Raw genomic sequence first — 17,082 nt, forward strand, 5'->3', positions numbered from 1 at the left:
TATATTTTATTGTTAAAGTTGATGCAACTTTGCCGAATTGATTTGCAGGTCACCTTTAACTTACACTTTAACTTATGTGCACATTTTTATAAAATGTGTGTTTGCCATGTCATGAACCACTTTATTTGGCTTTCTCTGTCTTACCACATGCTGTGATTTTTATTCCAAAAAGTTCCTGGTTTCTAAAACATTGATTTGGCTGCAGAAGCTTCTGACCTAGTACCATGAGTAAGGACATAGCAACTTTGTCAGTCTGGATCAGACCAGTCAGTGTTCCAGCTAGTCCAGTGTCTTTTTTCTCTAGCAGTAGCTTATACCAGATGTTTCTAAGCAAGGTGTGAGAAACTCTGCAGTAGGCATTTCTGGCAAGTTTTCCCTAACCTTCTCAATTAGCAATTGACTCGTGTCCTGAAATGAGGTTTTAGTTCCTTTCCAAAACTAATCTGTATGTTTAATATTTACTATAACAACTTTGGATATTCTTGTTACCGTAATAAATGTCTAATCTTTTTTAATTTTGTCAAGCTCTTGGCCTCCGTAATATCCTGTTACGATCAGTTCTACAGGCTAATTGTCCATTGCGCTTCTTGTGATTAGTTTTGAATTTGCCACTTTTCAATTTCACTGACTGTCCCCTTGCTCAGGTATCATGAGAGAGGGTGAATAAAAGCTCCCAACCTTCCTCTCTAGATCATGCATTGTTTTGTTTACTTTTATCATATCCTCCTATAGGGTAACAATCCTGGTCTTTGCAATCTCTTCATCGGAGACTTTATTCAGGTCCCTAGTCGGTCTCATTACTCTTCTCTGCCCCCTCTAATTCTGCAGAATCCTTTGTAAGATAAGGCTATTTGCCTTATTCTTTATTCCATTACATAAAACACTGGGGTTTTTTAGCCATTGCTGCACATTGAGCTGTCTACAGTGATACCCAGTCCCTATGCTGGGTTGATGTAGTTAATTTAGAACCTTTTAAGATGCATGAACAATTCATATTATTCTTTCCAATGTGTGTGTATTGCATTTGTCAAAACTGAGTATGTACTGAAATCATCTTGTCCATTCACGTAACTATGCTGGGTACCTCTAAAAGTCCTAATGCTCCTTTGTTCTTGACTAAACTAATTTTGTCGTGCAAATTTTGCCATTTTGATGTTTGCCCCTTTTTTCCAGATAGTTAACTAATAAGTACATTAAACATTGGTATAAAGAAAAGGAGTACTTGTGGCACCTTAGAGACTAACAAATTTATTTGAGCATAAGCTTTCGTGAGCAACAGCTCACTTCATCGGATGCATTCGGTGGAAAATACAGTGGGGAGATTTATATACACAGAGAACATGAAACACTGGGTGGTGGTATACACACTGTAAGGAGAATGATCACTTAAGATGAGCTATTACCAGCAGGAGGGGTGGGGAGGAAGAAAACCTTTTGTAGTGATCAAGGTGGGCCATTTCCAGCAGTTGACAAGAATGTCTGAGGAACAGTATGTGTGTGTGTGCGCGCGGGGGGAGGGGGGGGAGAATAACATGTATTTTCCACTGAATGCATCCGATGAAGTGAGCTGTAGCTCACGAAAGCTTATGCCCTAATAAATTTGTTAGTCTCTAAGGTGCCACAAGTACTCCTTTTCTTTTTGCGAATACAGACTAACATGGCTACTACTCTGAAATCAAACATTGGTATGCTACCTTGTGGCACCCAGTGTTAATCTTTTGTCAAGATGTAAACCGGACATTTATTCTTCTGTTTTTTCCTTTTCTTAGACAGTTTTTGACCCATAAACGATATTTTGCCTTTTTCATCATGACCATTTAGTTTCTTTAGTAGCTTTTGTGAGGGACTTTGTAAAAGGCCTTTTGAAAGTCTCAGTGAATTGTTTGCCTCTCTCCACTTGTTTATTGACTGATAGATTAGTGAGACTTGATTTTCCTTTGCAAAAACTTTGCTGATTATACCCTGTCATAGTGTGCTCTTCCTAGTGTCGTATTCTATTTTTAAATGATCATTTAGACCAAATTACTAGGTACCAGAAGGAAGGTGTTCTGGCATATAATTCCTTACATGATCCTTAGTGCCTCTTTAAAATATAGGCACAACACTTGCTACTGTCCAGTCCATGGAATTCTTGAGTTTTTGCAGTGATGGTTCCTTCTAAAGAAGTGGCAAATGCTGATTCTTAAAGATCTATCAGCTGCCTTTAACACCATGGATATAAGTATTGCTGTCACATCTGTCGTTCCTAATAGGAGCAGGTAGAGCTGCTCCTGAGTGGTTCTACTCGTTTATTCTGGTGGGTAGTTTTGGGCAGTTGCTTTTAAGGCTCTTTACTGCAAAGTACTGTAAAGTTACAGCTTGTTGCCCCTCTGGTATAGAAGTGTGCTGGGATGGTTATTGAAGTGATATGGGTTGCAGTGCTTTAATTTGAATATGATGATGATGATAATTTGAATATTAGCTCTATGTCCCCATTACTTCTGAACCTACTTGTGCAGTGGAACAAAGGACTCAAGGTCTGTATGAGATTGAAGTGTGGGAGAGGGCTGGCCTTCTGAGGCTGTTTGGATAATGTTGATTTCATGTGTGGGCGGGGGGCAACCAGAAGAATTTGGCAAGGAATATATGCTGTTTGTTATGCGGGTACATGAAGGAGATGGTGTGTTTAACTTTTTTCAAAAGGGACAAAATGTTTATCACACTAGAGACAGTTACCAATATGCATTTTCCTAATGGTGCTTTTTAACATAAACAATATCTGTAGTCACCACAGCAATGTTCTGCAGGAGGCGACGGAGACAGCAGGGCTCTGGGCAAAGGGGCAGGGATAGTGGTCTGCACAATCCTCAGTGCCTGGGAGGGGTCCATGAGAGAATCTCTCTGTTAAGGTGTGGTCCATAACATGCCAAAAGTTTGAGAACCCTTCTTGTCCTTCCCAAGTGTCAATCTTTTGCAGAACCCTTGCTAGAGTTAATTAGTATTGCTTCTGTCTGCCCACTGTGCTTTAGGGGTAGAACTCACCCATTTTTTTTCTTTCAAACAGATATGAAGTTTGCAAGTCAAGCGAGGATGGTGCTGAGTGCATCACTCTTTCTGTATACTTCAGAGAAAAAAGAATAAGACAGTCCAGCACTTCTTCAGGGACTGTTCTTTGTGGGCAGCCACTGCTAATCTCTGTGCCCAAACACAAGCTCACTCTGGATCACTTGTACAAGGTTGTCTTGGAGCAGGTTGGGTAAGTACAGGCATGGTAGTGGGGATGTTTATACAAAATTTTAGTATTAGCTCATGCGGTTATACTGTAGTGGGTCTGTCTCAACCCCTCTGAGGTCAGGAAGCTGCCCAGTTTCTGGCCCAGAGCTCCACAGCTTTTCCCTGTGACCATGCTCCCTTTGATTTGCATGATTTCTGCAGTGGTTATTTTTTAATAACTAAGTTGAATGTAAACCCTTGTTCTCTGGCTGACACGCCATTAGCCATTCAGAGTGAAGGGACTTGCATAATCGTTTTATGATAATTAAGCAACTCTGTACTCCAGTTGACTGCTATAATCCCTCTGCTCTGATTGACTCCTCTACTTGAATTTTCTAGTTGTTTTCTTTCAACAAAGATGTTGCCACAGTGTCTGCCTCCTTCAGCTGAAGCCAAAAAACTTCATGAAAGAGAAGGGTAAAAAAACCAAATATCAAAAGAAATGGGGCTGAGACTGAAAGACCTACTCCCACCTTCCTTCTTCCACACGCTCCCCCAGAAGAAAGAAAGGAAGGAAAATAACCGTGTGTGTGTTCATGCAGAGGCCCCCCATTAAAATGTTCAGATATACTGGCAATCAGCATATGTAATAATGATATTCCCTTTACTGTCGTTCAATTGCAGAGATAAAACTGTAAACGCTTTTGGGTGGGATTTTCAAAAACACTGTGTAAGCTTGAGTTTTCTCCTGTTGAAGCCAGGGCTGCTGTACATGGTGGTTTGTTTTGATTTGGTTCTGTGGACACTCAGCCTTGTTGTTCATTGTCTTTAATAGATGTACAGCAGTGGCTCTCAACCTTTCTAGATGACTGTACCCCTTTCAGGAGTCTGATTTGTCTTGTGTACTCCCAAGTTACACCTCACTTAAAAACTACTTGTTCATAAAATCAGACATAAAAATACAAAAGTATCACAGCACACTGGTACATTGCTTACGTTCTCATTTTTACTATATAATTATCAAATCTATTGGAATATAAATACTGTACTTACATTTCAGTGTCTAAGTATATAGAGAATTGTATACAAGTCGTTGTCTGTGTGAAATTTTGGTTTGTACTGACTTCACTACTGCTTTTTATGTAGCCTGTTGTAAAACTAGGCAAATATCTAGATGAGTTGATGTACCCCCAGGGGTACACATACCCTTGGTTGAGAACCACTGATATAGGGGACCCAGGCATTCTGGCATTGCGCACCAGCATGAATGTCCTAACAAAAATGCATTTTCTTTGTTTAGCCACTACATTAAATTCCCTCTGACAAAAGAATATTCTAGTGTATGCCTGGACAGTGGGATCTGCAATGGCTCCAGTGGTGGCTGCGAAGGTAAAATTTAATCATTTGGATTGGAGAAGCTTTGCTAGAAGGTCATTCAGACCTACCTCTATCCGCTTTTAATTTTCTGCTTTATTGCATTATTGTTGTGGACTGTGGACTTTAATGGAATGTTTGGTTCTATACTGTAATTAAATCACATTATTGGAGAGGGCTTCTGATCTGCATGTGTGATGACAATGGCCCACAAAATCTCAAACACCTCTGGTTACATACTGCAGTATGTCAAGTTTGTGTATTTGAAGAACCAGGTGTAGTGCATTAGTCTTCTGCTACACTAGTAGTCTCCTGTCCCTGATCTCTATCAGATGTTCTAATGGTTCATTAGAGCAGGTGGTTGAGCAGCAGGAGGGAAAGGAAGGGGTCCTGTGAGGGCACTATGGTGTAATCAAGTGAGAGAGTGCCCAGAGCCCAGCAGTCTAAAGCTACAGGGGCTCATGCCTGGGCAGAGCCCTATAGCCTGTTGCACATTTACACTTCTGTGAACACGCTGCCACCAGAGGATCCTGCTGTGCTGCCATGAAAGTAACTGTGGGAACAGGGGATAGGGAAGAAATTAAAACAAGAGACATGCTGCCTTGCTGTAGAGAAGGGGAGCTACCTCCCTTGGACCTACCCGTCTCCCTCTGCTGAAAGGACAGACCCCACTGAACCCCTGCCACTCCTCTGTTGAGACACTGCTGAAGCATACTGTCAGCTTTGCTAACTGGCATGACTTGTAGCCTAGTGTCCACCTGGTGTTCTTCACAGGAACAAAATAGCTGTTTTGTCTTTACCTTCAGGACCCTTCACAAATTAGCCCCTCTGTCCTCTTCAATGCACTAATGATGCCGCTCTTGATCATGGCTTTCCCTCTTCTCCCACCAGCATCCATTGTTCTTTCTTCCATGCAACTTCTCCCCAAAGAATGGACTCATGGGGACTGATGTGGTCTGAATTTTGTCTCAGGTGGAGAATTAGCCCCAGCATTTTGAATGGATTGGATTTGAAAGGGGACGGGGCTGTGGAAGTTGCAATGACCCACCTGTGAGATTTTCAATTACTGGCAACTTTCAAATCTAGATTGGATGTTTTTCTAAAGATCTGCTCTAGTTCAAACAGGAATTAATTCAGGGAAGTCCCTGTGCCTGTGTAATACAGGAGGTAAGACTATGTGATCAGAATGGTCCCCTTTAGAGTCTAGGAATCTGAGATGGTAAAACCCAGGTTGTATTAACTAGATCCCTCAACAGGAAAAAAATGCCTTTCAGGTGCAACTGATTAGCAAATGCAAATTTCATCTTTAAAGTGTGAATCTACTGTTTTTAGTTGGTTTGTTGTAAAGCAGCTTCTGCCACATCTTTACTGGCATTTGTGTGTCATGTAAGCAGAGTGTGCCTCTCCTAATGAGCTCTCACAGCATGGTTTTTGGTGAGATAATTGTGTCTCTATAAAGGCTACAGAGCATGTAATATTGTGCTTGTTTTTAATTTTCACCAGTTGAAGAGATGGAACATCAGGATGGAGATGAGGAGGGCAGGGAAAAAGCCTCAGAAGCAGATTCCTGCCAGTCAGAGGGTTGTGCACATGATTTGCTGGGGAAGGAAGGGCAGCATCACAAGAAGCATCTGTTCACCTTTAGCCTTGTGAATTCCTATGGGACCTCTGAGATAAACTCACTTACGACGGAGGGGAAACTTCTAAAACTGAACTGTAGGTATCCTCTGTAACTCTTAGCTCTCCCTTCAGTAGCATGCTGACAGCAACCCTGATTCATTGTTCTGTCCTGCAGCCTATGCCACCCTTGCTATTGACTTGGATCCCGACACCCGGAAGCTGCTGTTTGATGAACAAGAGTCACAGGTCAGTAGTTTGCTTCTTTAAAGGTTAATGATGTGATCTCTAGCTGGAGTTAAGCAAATGCAGAGATGCTGATACAGAATGCAAGAGCAGCCTCCTCCTGGGAATCAGAGTCCAGTATGGAAGAGGAAAATTTATCCGTTTGCCTGAAAACTTCTAATAATAATGTCTACAGATCCATTCAAGTGGGCCTTCAGCCTACTTTCTCAGGAGGCAGAACCAAAGCTGTCAGTCCTTGGCAGTGGGATTTGCCCCAGCCCTGAAAACCTAGTCAGTTTGAGAACTTGCACAGCAAAGGATAGTTGACTGGTCAGTAGACTAGTTCAGAATTCACTTCTGGAAGACTTGAAAGATATTACAGTTATGTTCTGCAGAGCTTAACAGGAACTTGAACATTTCTTATTGACTTAAATCCTGAATTGGGGTCCCAGTTTGTAACTGAGAATGATCTGCTCTGTGTCTGGTCTGGTTCTATGAACTTTATTGCTGAGAGAAAGGAAACTTTCAGGTAAGCATGGGGAAATGTTTCTGCTTTCTCATGCTAGGGTCTGCAGACCTCTTAAAGTGAGATTTTGATTGCAGTGTGCATGTTGGGAGGGAGAAAACTGACACACATCTACCCTCATTTACAACAGACAGACATGAACATATGCAGTCACATGCTACTGCTGCTGCAGATTAACCACATTTAGGATCCAAGAGTATCCTGGGTGGCAGTAGAGGTAAACTCCAGTTCTTCAAGTGATTGCAAATACCCGTTCCACAGTAGGTGTTCGTGTGCTCCAGTGTATAGGTGTAGGAGAGTTTCAGCTGTTAGTGTTACCCGTTGGGGTGGCCTGAGCAGCCACACCATGCAGGCATAAAGGTATGAGCTGCCTTGACCCCCGTCAATTCCTTCCTACCCCCTGTGACAGTTTTTGGAGCTCCCTGGTCTTGCTTCTGCAAGTCTACTCCATACCTGTAAATAGTACCCGTCTATAGTCAGTACAGAAAATAATTGTTTTTGTTACTTTGTGTGGTTATGGCACCTAGTTTGGGTACTGGCCCCACTACCGAAGATATGCCGTGCTCTTTGGGTTTCAAGCCCTGACACTCTAACAGGAAGGCAATGCCTAATAATGACTCTCACCCCAGCTGCCTTAAGTTCTTGGGGGAGGCTCATGTGAGTGACAGGTGTGGCATTTGTAAGGCCATTAAGCTACATTCTAAAAAAAGATAGGGCAGCCAGATTAAAATACCTCCTGATGGAATTGGCACTGTGTCCTCCATCTGAGCCATCTGCCTCAGTCCAGGTACCGAGTACCTTGGTGTCGGTCAAGAGCAGCTCACCACTGGGCAACCAGTACCAAGAGATGGATCAGCATAGTTAGTAACAGAGGCATCAGAAATTGCAGTTGATACTAGGTGTGTCGACAGACGTAAAGAGGATGAGTTCTTCTAAAGGCTCGGGAGGGCATTCCAAGAGGAAGCACTCATCAGAGCATACCTCTAAAAAGGGGAGTTTGTTGACTTCAGAGCCCAGTGTAGGCCTGTTGAGACGGACTCCCGAAGCACGTTAGTCGGCATCTCCTTGCACCACAGTGTGTCTTCCTGTTACTGTCTACCTCTAAGGCATTTGAGGCTACGAGAGGGTTATTAAACCTCTGTGTTGCTGTCACCAGCAGTTCAAAAGCCTCTCCCTGCCCCAAGATATTGCCTCCAGTGCCTTCACCCCTGCACCAAGCAGCTCCATCGGATTGTGCCATCAGGGTACCAGTTAGGGCTGGACCATCCAAGGAAAAGCCACAGATGGTCTCCCCAGCTCCCCTTTCTTCAGATTCTGAGCCTTCTTCACTGCTACCAATGGGTATGGCTGTGACCACAAGAAGAGGTTTCTTCCTCATCAGACTCTGAAGTGGGATCCTGTGTATCCTAGCTGGTCCCATTAGGAGGGATGTGTCACTGCCCTGCGTGATTTCTGCCTCAGTACCAGCAGGATGCTTATAGGAGAGACCTCAGGACTATGCATAGTTGGGAACTGGGTCCTTACTGGTGGACCTTTTGGAACCTGTGGGGCTTCCTGCCCAATCAGTCACATCCCTGCAGCTACCTCAGCTGGCTTTATCTACTGGCGTCAGGAGCATCAATACACCTGTGGCATATTGGGGTGCAATCCAGACCAGGGAGTGGCTGTGTCACCCCTGCTCTGTAACCTGGGGTGCCTTTGCAATGCTTTGCTGTTGCCTCCAACATGGACTGCTTTCAAACAGCCACCAGTCTGCTGGTCGCTACCAGATGCTCGTATGAACTGCAGCCTGCCAGCCTCTCAGCAGCTTTGATTATTACTGCAGGGTAGCCTCAACACACTCCCAATCCCAAACTTTCCCCCAGAAATGTATGTTCCACAGTGTCCAGCCCTCTCCCACACAGTCCAGAAATACTGTTTGTTATTCCCTTAAGGGTATAACGTACACCAGCTTCTCTGATAAATGAAGTTACCCAGACACTTTACACCATGCATTAGACGAAACAATAAAACAAATTTATTAATAGAGAGATTTTAAGTGAGTACAAGTAATGAGGCATAAAAGTCAGAAATGGTTACAAAAAAAATAAAGATAAGAACACTTTCTAGTGCTTACTTAAACTCTATGAGATTCAAAGCAAAGTTTCTCATCACATGGTTCCAGCTGCATTACCGACCAAACTCTTTAGGTCAGGTTCCCGTCCCCCAGTGTCCAGTGGCTGTTTTCCTTTGTCTTCAGTGCAATGCCAGAGACAGATGGAAAGAGAGAGGGGTGTCTTGGGGTTTGCCACATATATTTCCTCTTTGAAAAGTACAATATTTCCAGCTGAGAACCAGGAGACTGGCAGTCTGCTGGAGGAAGGGACACCAGGCTTTCTCTTTGCTAAGATGCAAATCTTTTTCCCTGCCCTGCTTTCTGGCCAAAGAATGACCACTTTGTAGTTAATGGCCCATCCTCTTAGTTGACAACTGACTGGAGTGTCAGCTTGCCCTTGGTCTTTGAGACACTGGTTTAACTACTCCCCTGACTTACCTGGTAAACATATTTCAATCATAATTTCAGCTTATGTTCATAACTTAACCTCTAATGTTGCTATGTACAGTTTACCATGATATTTTATGGTATCACACTTTATTTACCAAGTGTGGTATACCAAGATTGGTATCGCACTTTACCAAGCTGGTTGTATTTTACAACTTTACCAAGCTGGCTTTATCTTAAAGAAGCCTTATTGAGGGCGCAGGAACAAACCATCCTGATGTGCAGAAATAATAGCAAATATGGTAGGCGGCTAGCTTGGCTTAACAGTGAAATCTTCGGTGAGCTTAAACACAAAAAGGATGCTTACAAGAAGTGGAAGCTTGGACAGATTACTAGGGAGTATAAAAATATTGCTCGAGCATGCAGGGGTTTAATCAGGAAAGCCAAAACACAACTGGAGTTGCAACTAGCAAGGGATGTAACGGGTAACAAGAAGGGTTTCTACAGGTATGTTAGCAACACGAAAAAGGTCAGGAAAAGTGTGGGACTCTTAATGAATGGGGGAAGGCAACATAGTGACAGATGTGGAAAAAGCTGAAGTACTCATTGCTTTTTTTGCCCCAGTCTTCACAGACAAGGTCAGCTCCCACACTGCTGTTCTGGGCAAAACAGCATGGGGAGGAGGTGCGAGTAGCCCTCAGTGGTGAAAGAACAGGTTAAGGACTATTTAGAAAAGCTGGACCTGCACAAGTCCATGGGTCCAGACCTAATGCATCTGAAGTGCTGAGGGAATTGGCTAATATTATTGTAGAGCCATTGGCTATTATCTTTGAAAACTCAAGGGAATCGGGGAGAGTCCCGGACGATGGGAAAAAAGCAAATATAGTGCCCATCTTTAAAAAAGGGAAGAAGGAGAACCTGGGGAACTACAGACCGGTCAGCCTCACTTCAGTCCCCAGCAAAATCATGGAGCAGGTCCTCAAGGAAACCATTTTGAAGCACTTGAAGGAGAGGAAGGTGATCAGGAACAGTCAGTATAGATTCACCAAGGGCAAGTCATGCCTGAGCAACCTGATTGCCTTCTATGATGAGATAACTGGCTCTGTGGATATGGGGAAAGCAGTGGACGTGATATATCTTGACTTTAGCAAAGCTTTTGATACAGTCTCCCACAGTATTCTTGCCAGTAAGTTAAAAAAGTATGTATTGGATGAATGGACTATAAGGTGGTTAGAAAGCTGGCTAGATTCTCGGGCTCAACAGGTAATGATCAACGGCTTGATGTCTAGTTGGCAGCCGGTATCAAGCAGAGTACCCCTGGGGCTGGTTTTGTTTAACATCTTTGTTAATGATCTGGATGATGGGATGGATTGCACCCTCAGCAAGTTCGCAGATGACACTAAGCTGGGGGGAGAGGTAGATACGCTGGAGGGTAGGGATAGGGTCTAGAGTGACCTAGACAAATTGCAAAAAAGGAGTACTGGTGGCACCTTAGAGACTAACAAATTTGATAGTCTCTAAGGTGCCACCAGTACTCCTTTTCTTTTTGCGAATACAGACTAACACGGCTGCTACTCTGAAACCTAGACAAATTGGAGGATTGGGCCAAAAGAAATCTGATGAGGTTCAACAAGGACAAGTGAGAGTCCTGCACTTAGGACGGAAGAATCCCATGCGCCACTACAGGCTGGGGACTGACTGGCTAAGCAGCAGTTCTGCAGAAAAGGACCTGGGGATTACAATGGCCGAGAAGCTGGATATGAGTCAGCAGTGTGCCCTTGTTGCCAAGAAGGCTAACGGCATATTGGGCTGCATTAGTAGGAGCACTGTCAGCAGATCGAAGGAAGTGATTATTCCCCTCTATTCGGCACTGGTGAGGCCACATCTGGAGTATTGTGTCCAGTTTTGGGCCCCCCACTACAGAAAGGATGTGGACAAATTGGAGAGAGTCCAGCGGAGGGCAGGGAAAATGATCAGGGGGCTGGGGCACATGACTTACGAGGAGGGAACTGGGCTTGTTTAATCTGCAAAAGAGAAAGCAGCCTTCAACTACCTGAAGGGGGGTTCCAAAGAGGATGAAGCTCGGCTGTTCTAAGTGGTGGCAGATGACGGAACAAGGAGCAATGGTCTCAAGTTGCAGTGCGGGCAGTCTAGGTTGGATATTAGGAAACACTATTTCAGTAGGAGGGTGGTGAAGCACTGGAATGGGTTACCTGGGGGAAGGGTGGGGTGGAATCTCCATCCTTAGAGGTTTTTAAGGCCCAGTTTGACAGAGCCCTGTCTGGGATGATTTAGTTGGTGTTGGTCCTGCTTTGAGCAGGGGGTTGGATTAGATGACCTCCTGAGGCCTCTTCCAACCCTAATCTTCCATGATTCTATGATATCAATCAGCAGGTTATGAGTTTTCAAATGATGAGCTTACCTTGTACAAAGATTATTACAGGAGGGTGTGAACACAGGGGTGTATTCTATCACACCAATCAATAGCTTCCCTGTAGCCACCTCAGCTGGCTCCATCTACTGGGCATCAAGAACTTTGAACACTGATTGAATAGATTTCCAAAAGAGTCCACACCTCCATTTGAAAATTTTTAGGGGTCCACAAATGAAGACTATTGAAAACCATTGCTCTGGCAGACCTTGGCTTCCCTGCTCTGACTGCATAGAGCGTGGAGTACCATGTTCCCTCCCCGGCGTTCAAGGATCTATATAACCATTCCCCTCCAGGCTCCCTTTAGTGGTACCAGCCACTGAAAAAGAAAGATGGAGTGCCAGGCACCAACCCTAAAAAGGAGAGGACAAGAAGCTGGACTTATTTGCATGGAAGCTTTATTCCACAAGTGGATTACAGATTTGTACTGCAAACCAGAAAGCTTTGCTGGGGTGTTAAAATTTCACCCTTTGGGACACTGTTTTGAAGCTCAATGACAAGCTCCCAGATGAGAGGAAACCGGAGTTCCAGTCCATAGTAAAGGAGGGCAAGTTGGTCACCAGAACAGCTCTATTGGTGGGTGTTGATACAGCAGATTCTGCAGCTTGGCCTCTATCACGATGAACTCTCCATAGTTTCAAATACACTAAAGCAGCCCTGAAATCCCTGGGCATTTACACCCCAGCTCTGAAGCGGAATGTATTCTGCCCTCATCAGTCTGTGTTTTCAGTGGTTTGCTCCTCAAGCCCAAGACCTGCGAAAGAGAAGGAGCAGAGGTTACAAACAACGACCATTGCTGCCCTCTGCTTCTGCAGCCGCTTGTTCATCAAAGGAGGCAGCAACTTCAGTTCCGAGTGTCATCTTTTTCAGTTTTTGAAAACTGCCTGTCCAATTCCTTCTTGCTTGGCCCCACATCACAACTGATCAGTGGGTTCTAAGCATGGTGGAACTGGGATACATGATCCATTTTATTTCAACCCCTCTGACAAGACAGCATTACTGCAAGAGATACAATCATCTCTCTCCTTGTAGTAGCTATAGTGGAGGTCCTTCCTTTATTCAGGAGAAAGGGGTTTTACTCCCAATATTTCCTGAGCCTGTAAGCAAAAGGGGATCTCCAGGCCTATTTTAGATGTAAGGCAGTTAAACAAATTCCTGAAAGGCAAAATTCCAGACAGTCATTCTAACTTACTCTTCCTCCACTGGAGCTTGGGGACTGGTATGCTGCTCTCGACTTAAAGGATGCCCAATTTCCCATGGAAATTCATCAGAGCCACAGAAAGTTTCTGAGATACACTGTCAGTGGCTGCCATTATCAGTTCACAGTTCTCCCCTTCGATCTCTTGGCTTCCCCATGTGTTCTTACAAAGTGCTTGAGGCAGTAGCAGCATTCCTCCAGAAGGTAGTCGTGCAGGTAAGGGAATACATGGAGCCCTGCGGGTGGATAAGAGGTCAAGCCAGCTCATAGGTGGTGCCCATCATTTGCATAATCCAATCCACCTTCAACACACTAGACCTCCTGATCAACTCAGACAAGTCAGTCCTGTCTCCAGTCCAGAAAGTAGAATTTATTGGAGAGGTCCTGGCTTTACCACCATAGGCAAGGCTTCTTGCAATTTGAAGCCTCATTCTGGATTGAAGGCTTATCCCTTTACCATGGGGAGAAGTTGTTTTAAGGCTTCTGGGGCATGTGGCAGCGTGCACTTACACAGTGCAGTACACCAGACTGCTTCTCAGATGCCCTCAGGGCTGGGTAGCACAGGTGTACATAAGAATGGCCATACTGGGTCAGACCAAAGGTCCATCCAGCCCAATATCCTGTCTGCCAACAGTGGCCAATGCCAGGTGCCCCAGAGGGAGTGAACGTAACAGATAATGATGAAGTGATCTCTCTCCTGCCATTTGTCTCCACCCTCTGACAAACAGAGGCTAGGGACACCATTCCTTACTCATCCTGGCTAATAGCCATTAATGAACTTAACCTCCATGAATTTATCTAGTTCTCTTTTAAATCCTGTTATAGTCCTAGCCTTCACAACCTCCTCAGGCAAGGAGTTCCACAGGTTGACTGTGCACTGTGTGAAGAACTTCCTTTTATTTGTTTTAAACCTGCTGCCCATTAATTTCATTTGGTGGTCCCTAGTTCTTATATTATGGGAACATGTAAATAACTTTTCCTTATTCACTTTCTCCACACCACTCATGATTTTATATACCTCTATTATATTCCCCCTTAGTCTTCTCTTTTCCAAGCTGAAAAGTCCTAGTCTCTTTAATCTCTCCTCCTATGGGACCCGTGCCAAACCCCTAATCGTTTTACTTGCCCTTTTGTGAACCTTTTCTAATGCCAGTATATGTTTTTTTTGAGATGAGGAGACCTCATCTGTACGCAGTATTCAAGATGTGGGCGTATCATGGATTTATATAAGGGCAATAAGATATTCTCTGTCTTATTCTGTATCACTTTTTAAATGATTCCTAACATCCTGTTTGGTTTTTTTGACTGCCGCTGCACACTGCGTGGGCATCTTTAAAGAACTATCCATGATGACTCCAAGATCTCTTTCCTGATTGGTTGTAGCTAAATTATCCTCCAAGAAGGCACCACATAGATGTTAATGTGTGTACCAAGCAGATAAACCCGAACAGTGTCAGCAATGGAGTTCCTGTTTTCCCCACCTTGACAATCTTTTACCCTCATGGATGCTTCAGATCTGGGGGGTGGCTCACCTGGGACCCCTGCAGCTATGTCTGTGGTCTCCTCAAGATCTCAGTATGCACATAAACATCGGGGGCTACAGGCTATCTGTTTAGCATACCTTCTTCACATCAGGGGCAGGGAAGTATTGGTGCTGATGGACAATATGATCTCCAAGTTTTATGTAAACAAGCAGGGAGGAGCCTGCTCCTGTCAGAAAGCAATCCTGCTCTGGGACTTCTGCATCAGCAACTCTATACTTCTGAAAGTGGCCCACCTCCTGGGGGGCTTGGAGTATGCTGGCAGATCACCTGAACAGCTTGTTTATCAATCACAGACCCTTCATCCAGACGTAGCAAGGTCCATTCTGCAGCTCTGGGGATTTGCCAAGTGGATCTGTGTGCAAGAGGGGACAACACAAAATGTCCCCAGTTCTGCTCCAGAGCAGGACACAATCCAGGTTAATTGATGGATTCTTTTCTTCAGCGGTGGTCAGAGGATATGCTGTACGCTTCCTGCCCCCCTCTTCTGCTCAGAGTTCTGTGCAAGTTCAAAGACGACTAGGCCAGTCTTGTACTGATCGCCCTGGAATGGCCCTGTCAGTGCAAGTTTTCATAGCTCTTGGACCTCTGAATCAGTCCCCCACTGTTACTTCCACTTAACATAGGCCTAGTTTCACTCAGTCATGGCCTCTCCTCCACTGCAAATTTTCAGGCCCTTCACCTGACAGCCTGGGGACTTCATGGTTAACAGTAGAGGAGTCCAGCTCCAGAGAGGTGCAGGAGATACTGCTGAATAGTAGAAAAACATCAGCAAGGACAACTTACCTTGCTAAGTGGAAGACCTTTTCCACCTGGTTGAGTCTGAAAGAGGTCTCCCCTATTCTTGTTTCTATTCAGCATGTGCTGGACTGTCTTTTGTAAATGAAACATCAGTGATAGGCAGTTTGCCAGGTGTACCCTGTTCAATTTCCTATATTGGCTTTTCACCCCTGAGGCCATATGGTTTTTAAAGGATTTAGACAGATTGTTCCTACATGTACAGAGTTCTATTTCACCATGGCGCCTGAATTCAGTCTTAAAAAAACTGATGGGTCCCTCCTTCAAGCTGCTAGTGATTTGCCCCCTGTTGTACTTTTTATTTTTAGTAGCCATACATTGGCCAGGAGAGTAGGGGAGGTGAGGACATTAATATCAGATCCTTCCTATACTTTTTTTTTTATGTGGCTAATGTCTGCCTTTATCCCCATCCAAATTTTCTTATGAAAGTGGTCTCCAAGCAATTTAACCAAACAATTTTCTTACTGACTTTCCCAAAGCCTCACAATAATAAGGGATAGGAGAGACTGCACATTCTAGATGTTAGAAGAGCATTAGCATTTTATCTGGAATGGGCTAAATCTTTCAGGTGTTCATTTCAATTGTTTGTTGCATCTGTGGACAGAATGAAGGGCAGTCAGATTTCCACGCAAAGGGTTTCATCATGAATACCAGTTGTATTTACCTGGATTACCAGTTGGCTAATATGAAGCCACCAGAGAGAGAGTATTGGGTCATTCAACTAGATCCCAAGTATCCTCTGTGGCATTTTTGGCTCACATGCCCATATTAGACATTTGCAAAGCAGCAACCTGGTCGTCATGTCACTTGTTTGCCTCTCACTGTGCAATCTGTCAACACTGTAGAGATGTTACATTTGGACAAGTGGTCCTCCAATCCCTGTTTAAATAGACTCAACACCCACCTCCAGATGGGACTACTTGTGAGTCACCAGCAGTGGAATGGACATGTGCAATCACTTGAAAAAGAAAAAAAGTTACTAAACTTACCGTAGTTGTGGTAATTTTCGTCACAGCATTGCTCTGGCATTCATGTTTGAATTATTTGTGATGATCCTTTAATGCTTTTCAGTCACTGCTTTCCAGAATACAGTCTCCCATGCTCTGTGTGACGGGTTCAGTCAGAGACCCCCTTGGGACTGTCACCTGATGTGCTGGAATTACCTCTGAGCCCGTTTTCCCTGCCATCTTGGGATTCCAGAACCCTGCCTTGTTGAGCCAGACATGCTAGCCTGCTGCAACACAGACCCAGGTCTGGTCCACGCCCCCAAAGTTGCAGACTTTAATCAAAACTATTCAGCAGGTTTCCAGTCTCCAGCACCCAGCTCCCAATGGGATCGAAACCCCAAATAAATCCGTTTTACTCTGTATAAAGCTTAGACAGGGTAAATGCATAATCTAGAACACTGATAGAGAGATATGCACAGCTGTTTGCTCCCCCGGGTATTAATCACTTATTCCGGGTTAATTAATAAACAAAAATGATTTTATTGAGAATAAAAAGTAGAATTTAAGTGATTTCAAGTAACAACAGACAGAATAAAGCAAAAACACGCAAGTCTAAGGCTAATATATTAAGAAAGTGAATACAGGTAAAATCTCACCCTCAGAGATGTTCCAATAAGCTTCTTTCACAGACTAGACTCCTTCCTAGTCTGGGCCCAATCCTTACCCCTGGTACAGGCCTTGTTAGTTCCAG

The 17,082-nt window shown here is 44.1% G+C and overlaps 1 protein-coding gene across 7 annotated transcripts in view; it reads left to right on the plus strand.

Moving 5' to 3' along the window:
* USP4 (ubiquitin specific peptidase 4) overlaps nucleotides 1-17,082 on the plus strand; it is a 91,912-nt gene that overhangs the window by 64,036 nt on the left and 10,794 nt on the right. For 5 of the 7 annotated variants that reach the window (XM_038409535.2, XM_038409538.2, XM_043518405.1 and 2 more), the window contains 4 exons: nucleotides 3,044-3,235; nucleotides 4,493-4,581; nucleotides 6,070-6,282; nucleotides 6,362-6,432. In XM_038409535.2, the coding sequence (XP_038265463.2) occupies nucleotides 3,044-3,235; nucleotides 4,493-4,581; nucleotides 6,070-6,282; nucleotides 6,362-6,432 (565 nt within the window). Of the gene's footprint in view, nucleotides 1-3,043; nucleotides 3,236-4,492; nucleotides 4,582-6,069; nucleotides 6,283-6,361; nucleotides 6,433-7,068; nucleotides 7,090-17,082 lie in introns of those variants that run through there. The other 2 variants (XM_043518407.1, XR_005293927.2) reach the window with 2 other exon arrangements.

This window comes from Dermochelys coriacea, chromosome 7 (assembly GCF_009764565.3).
Source record: "Dermochelys coriacea isolate rDerCor1 chromosome 7, rDerCor1.pri.v4, whole genome shotgun sequence".
Taxonomy (NCBI): Eukaryota; Metazoa; Chordata; order Testudines; family Dermochelyidae; genus Dermochelys; species Dermochelys coriacea.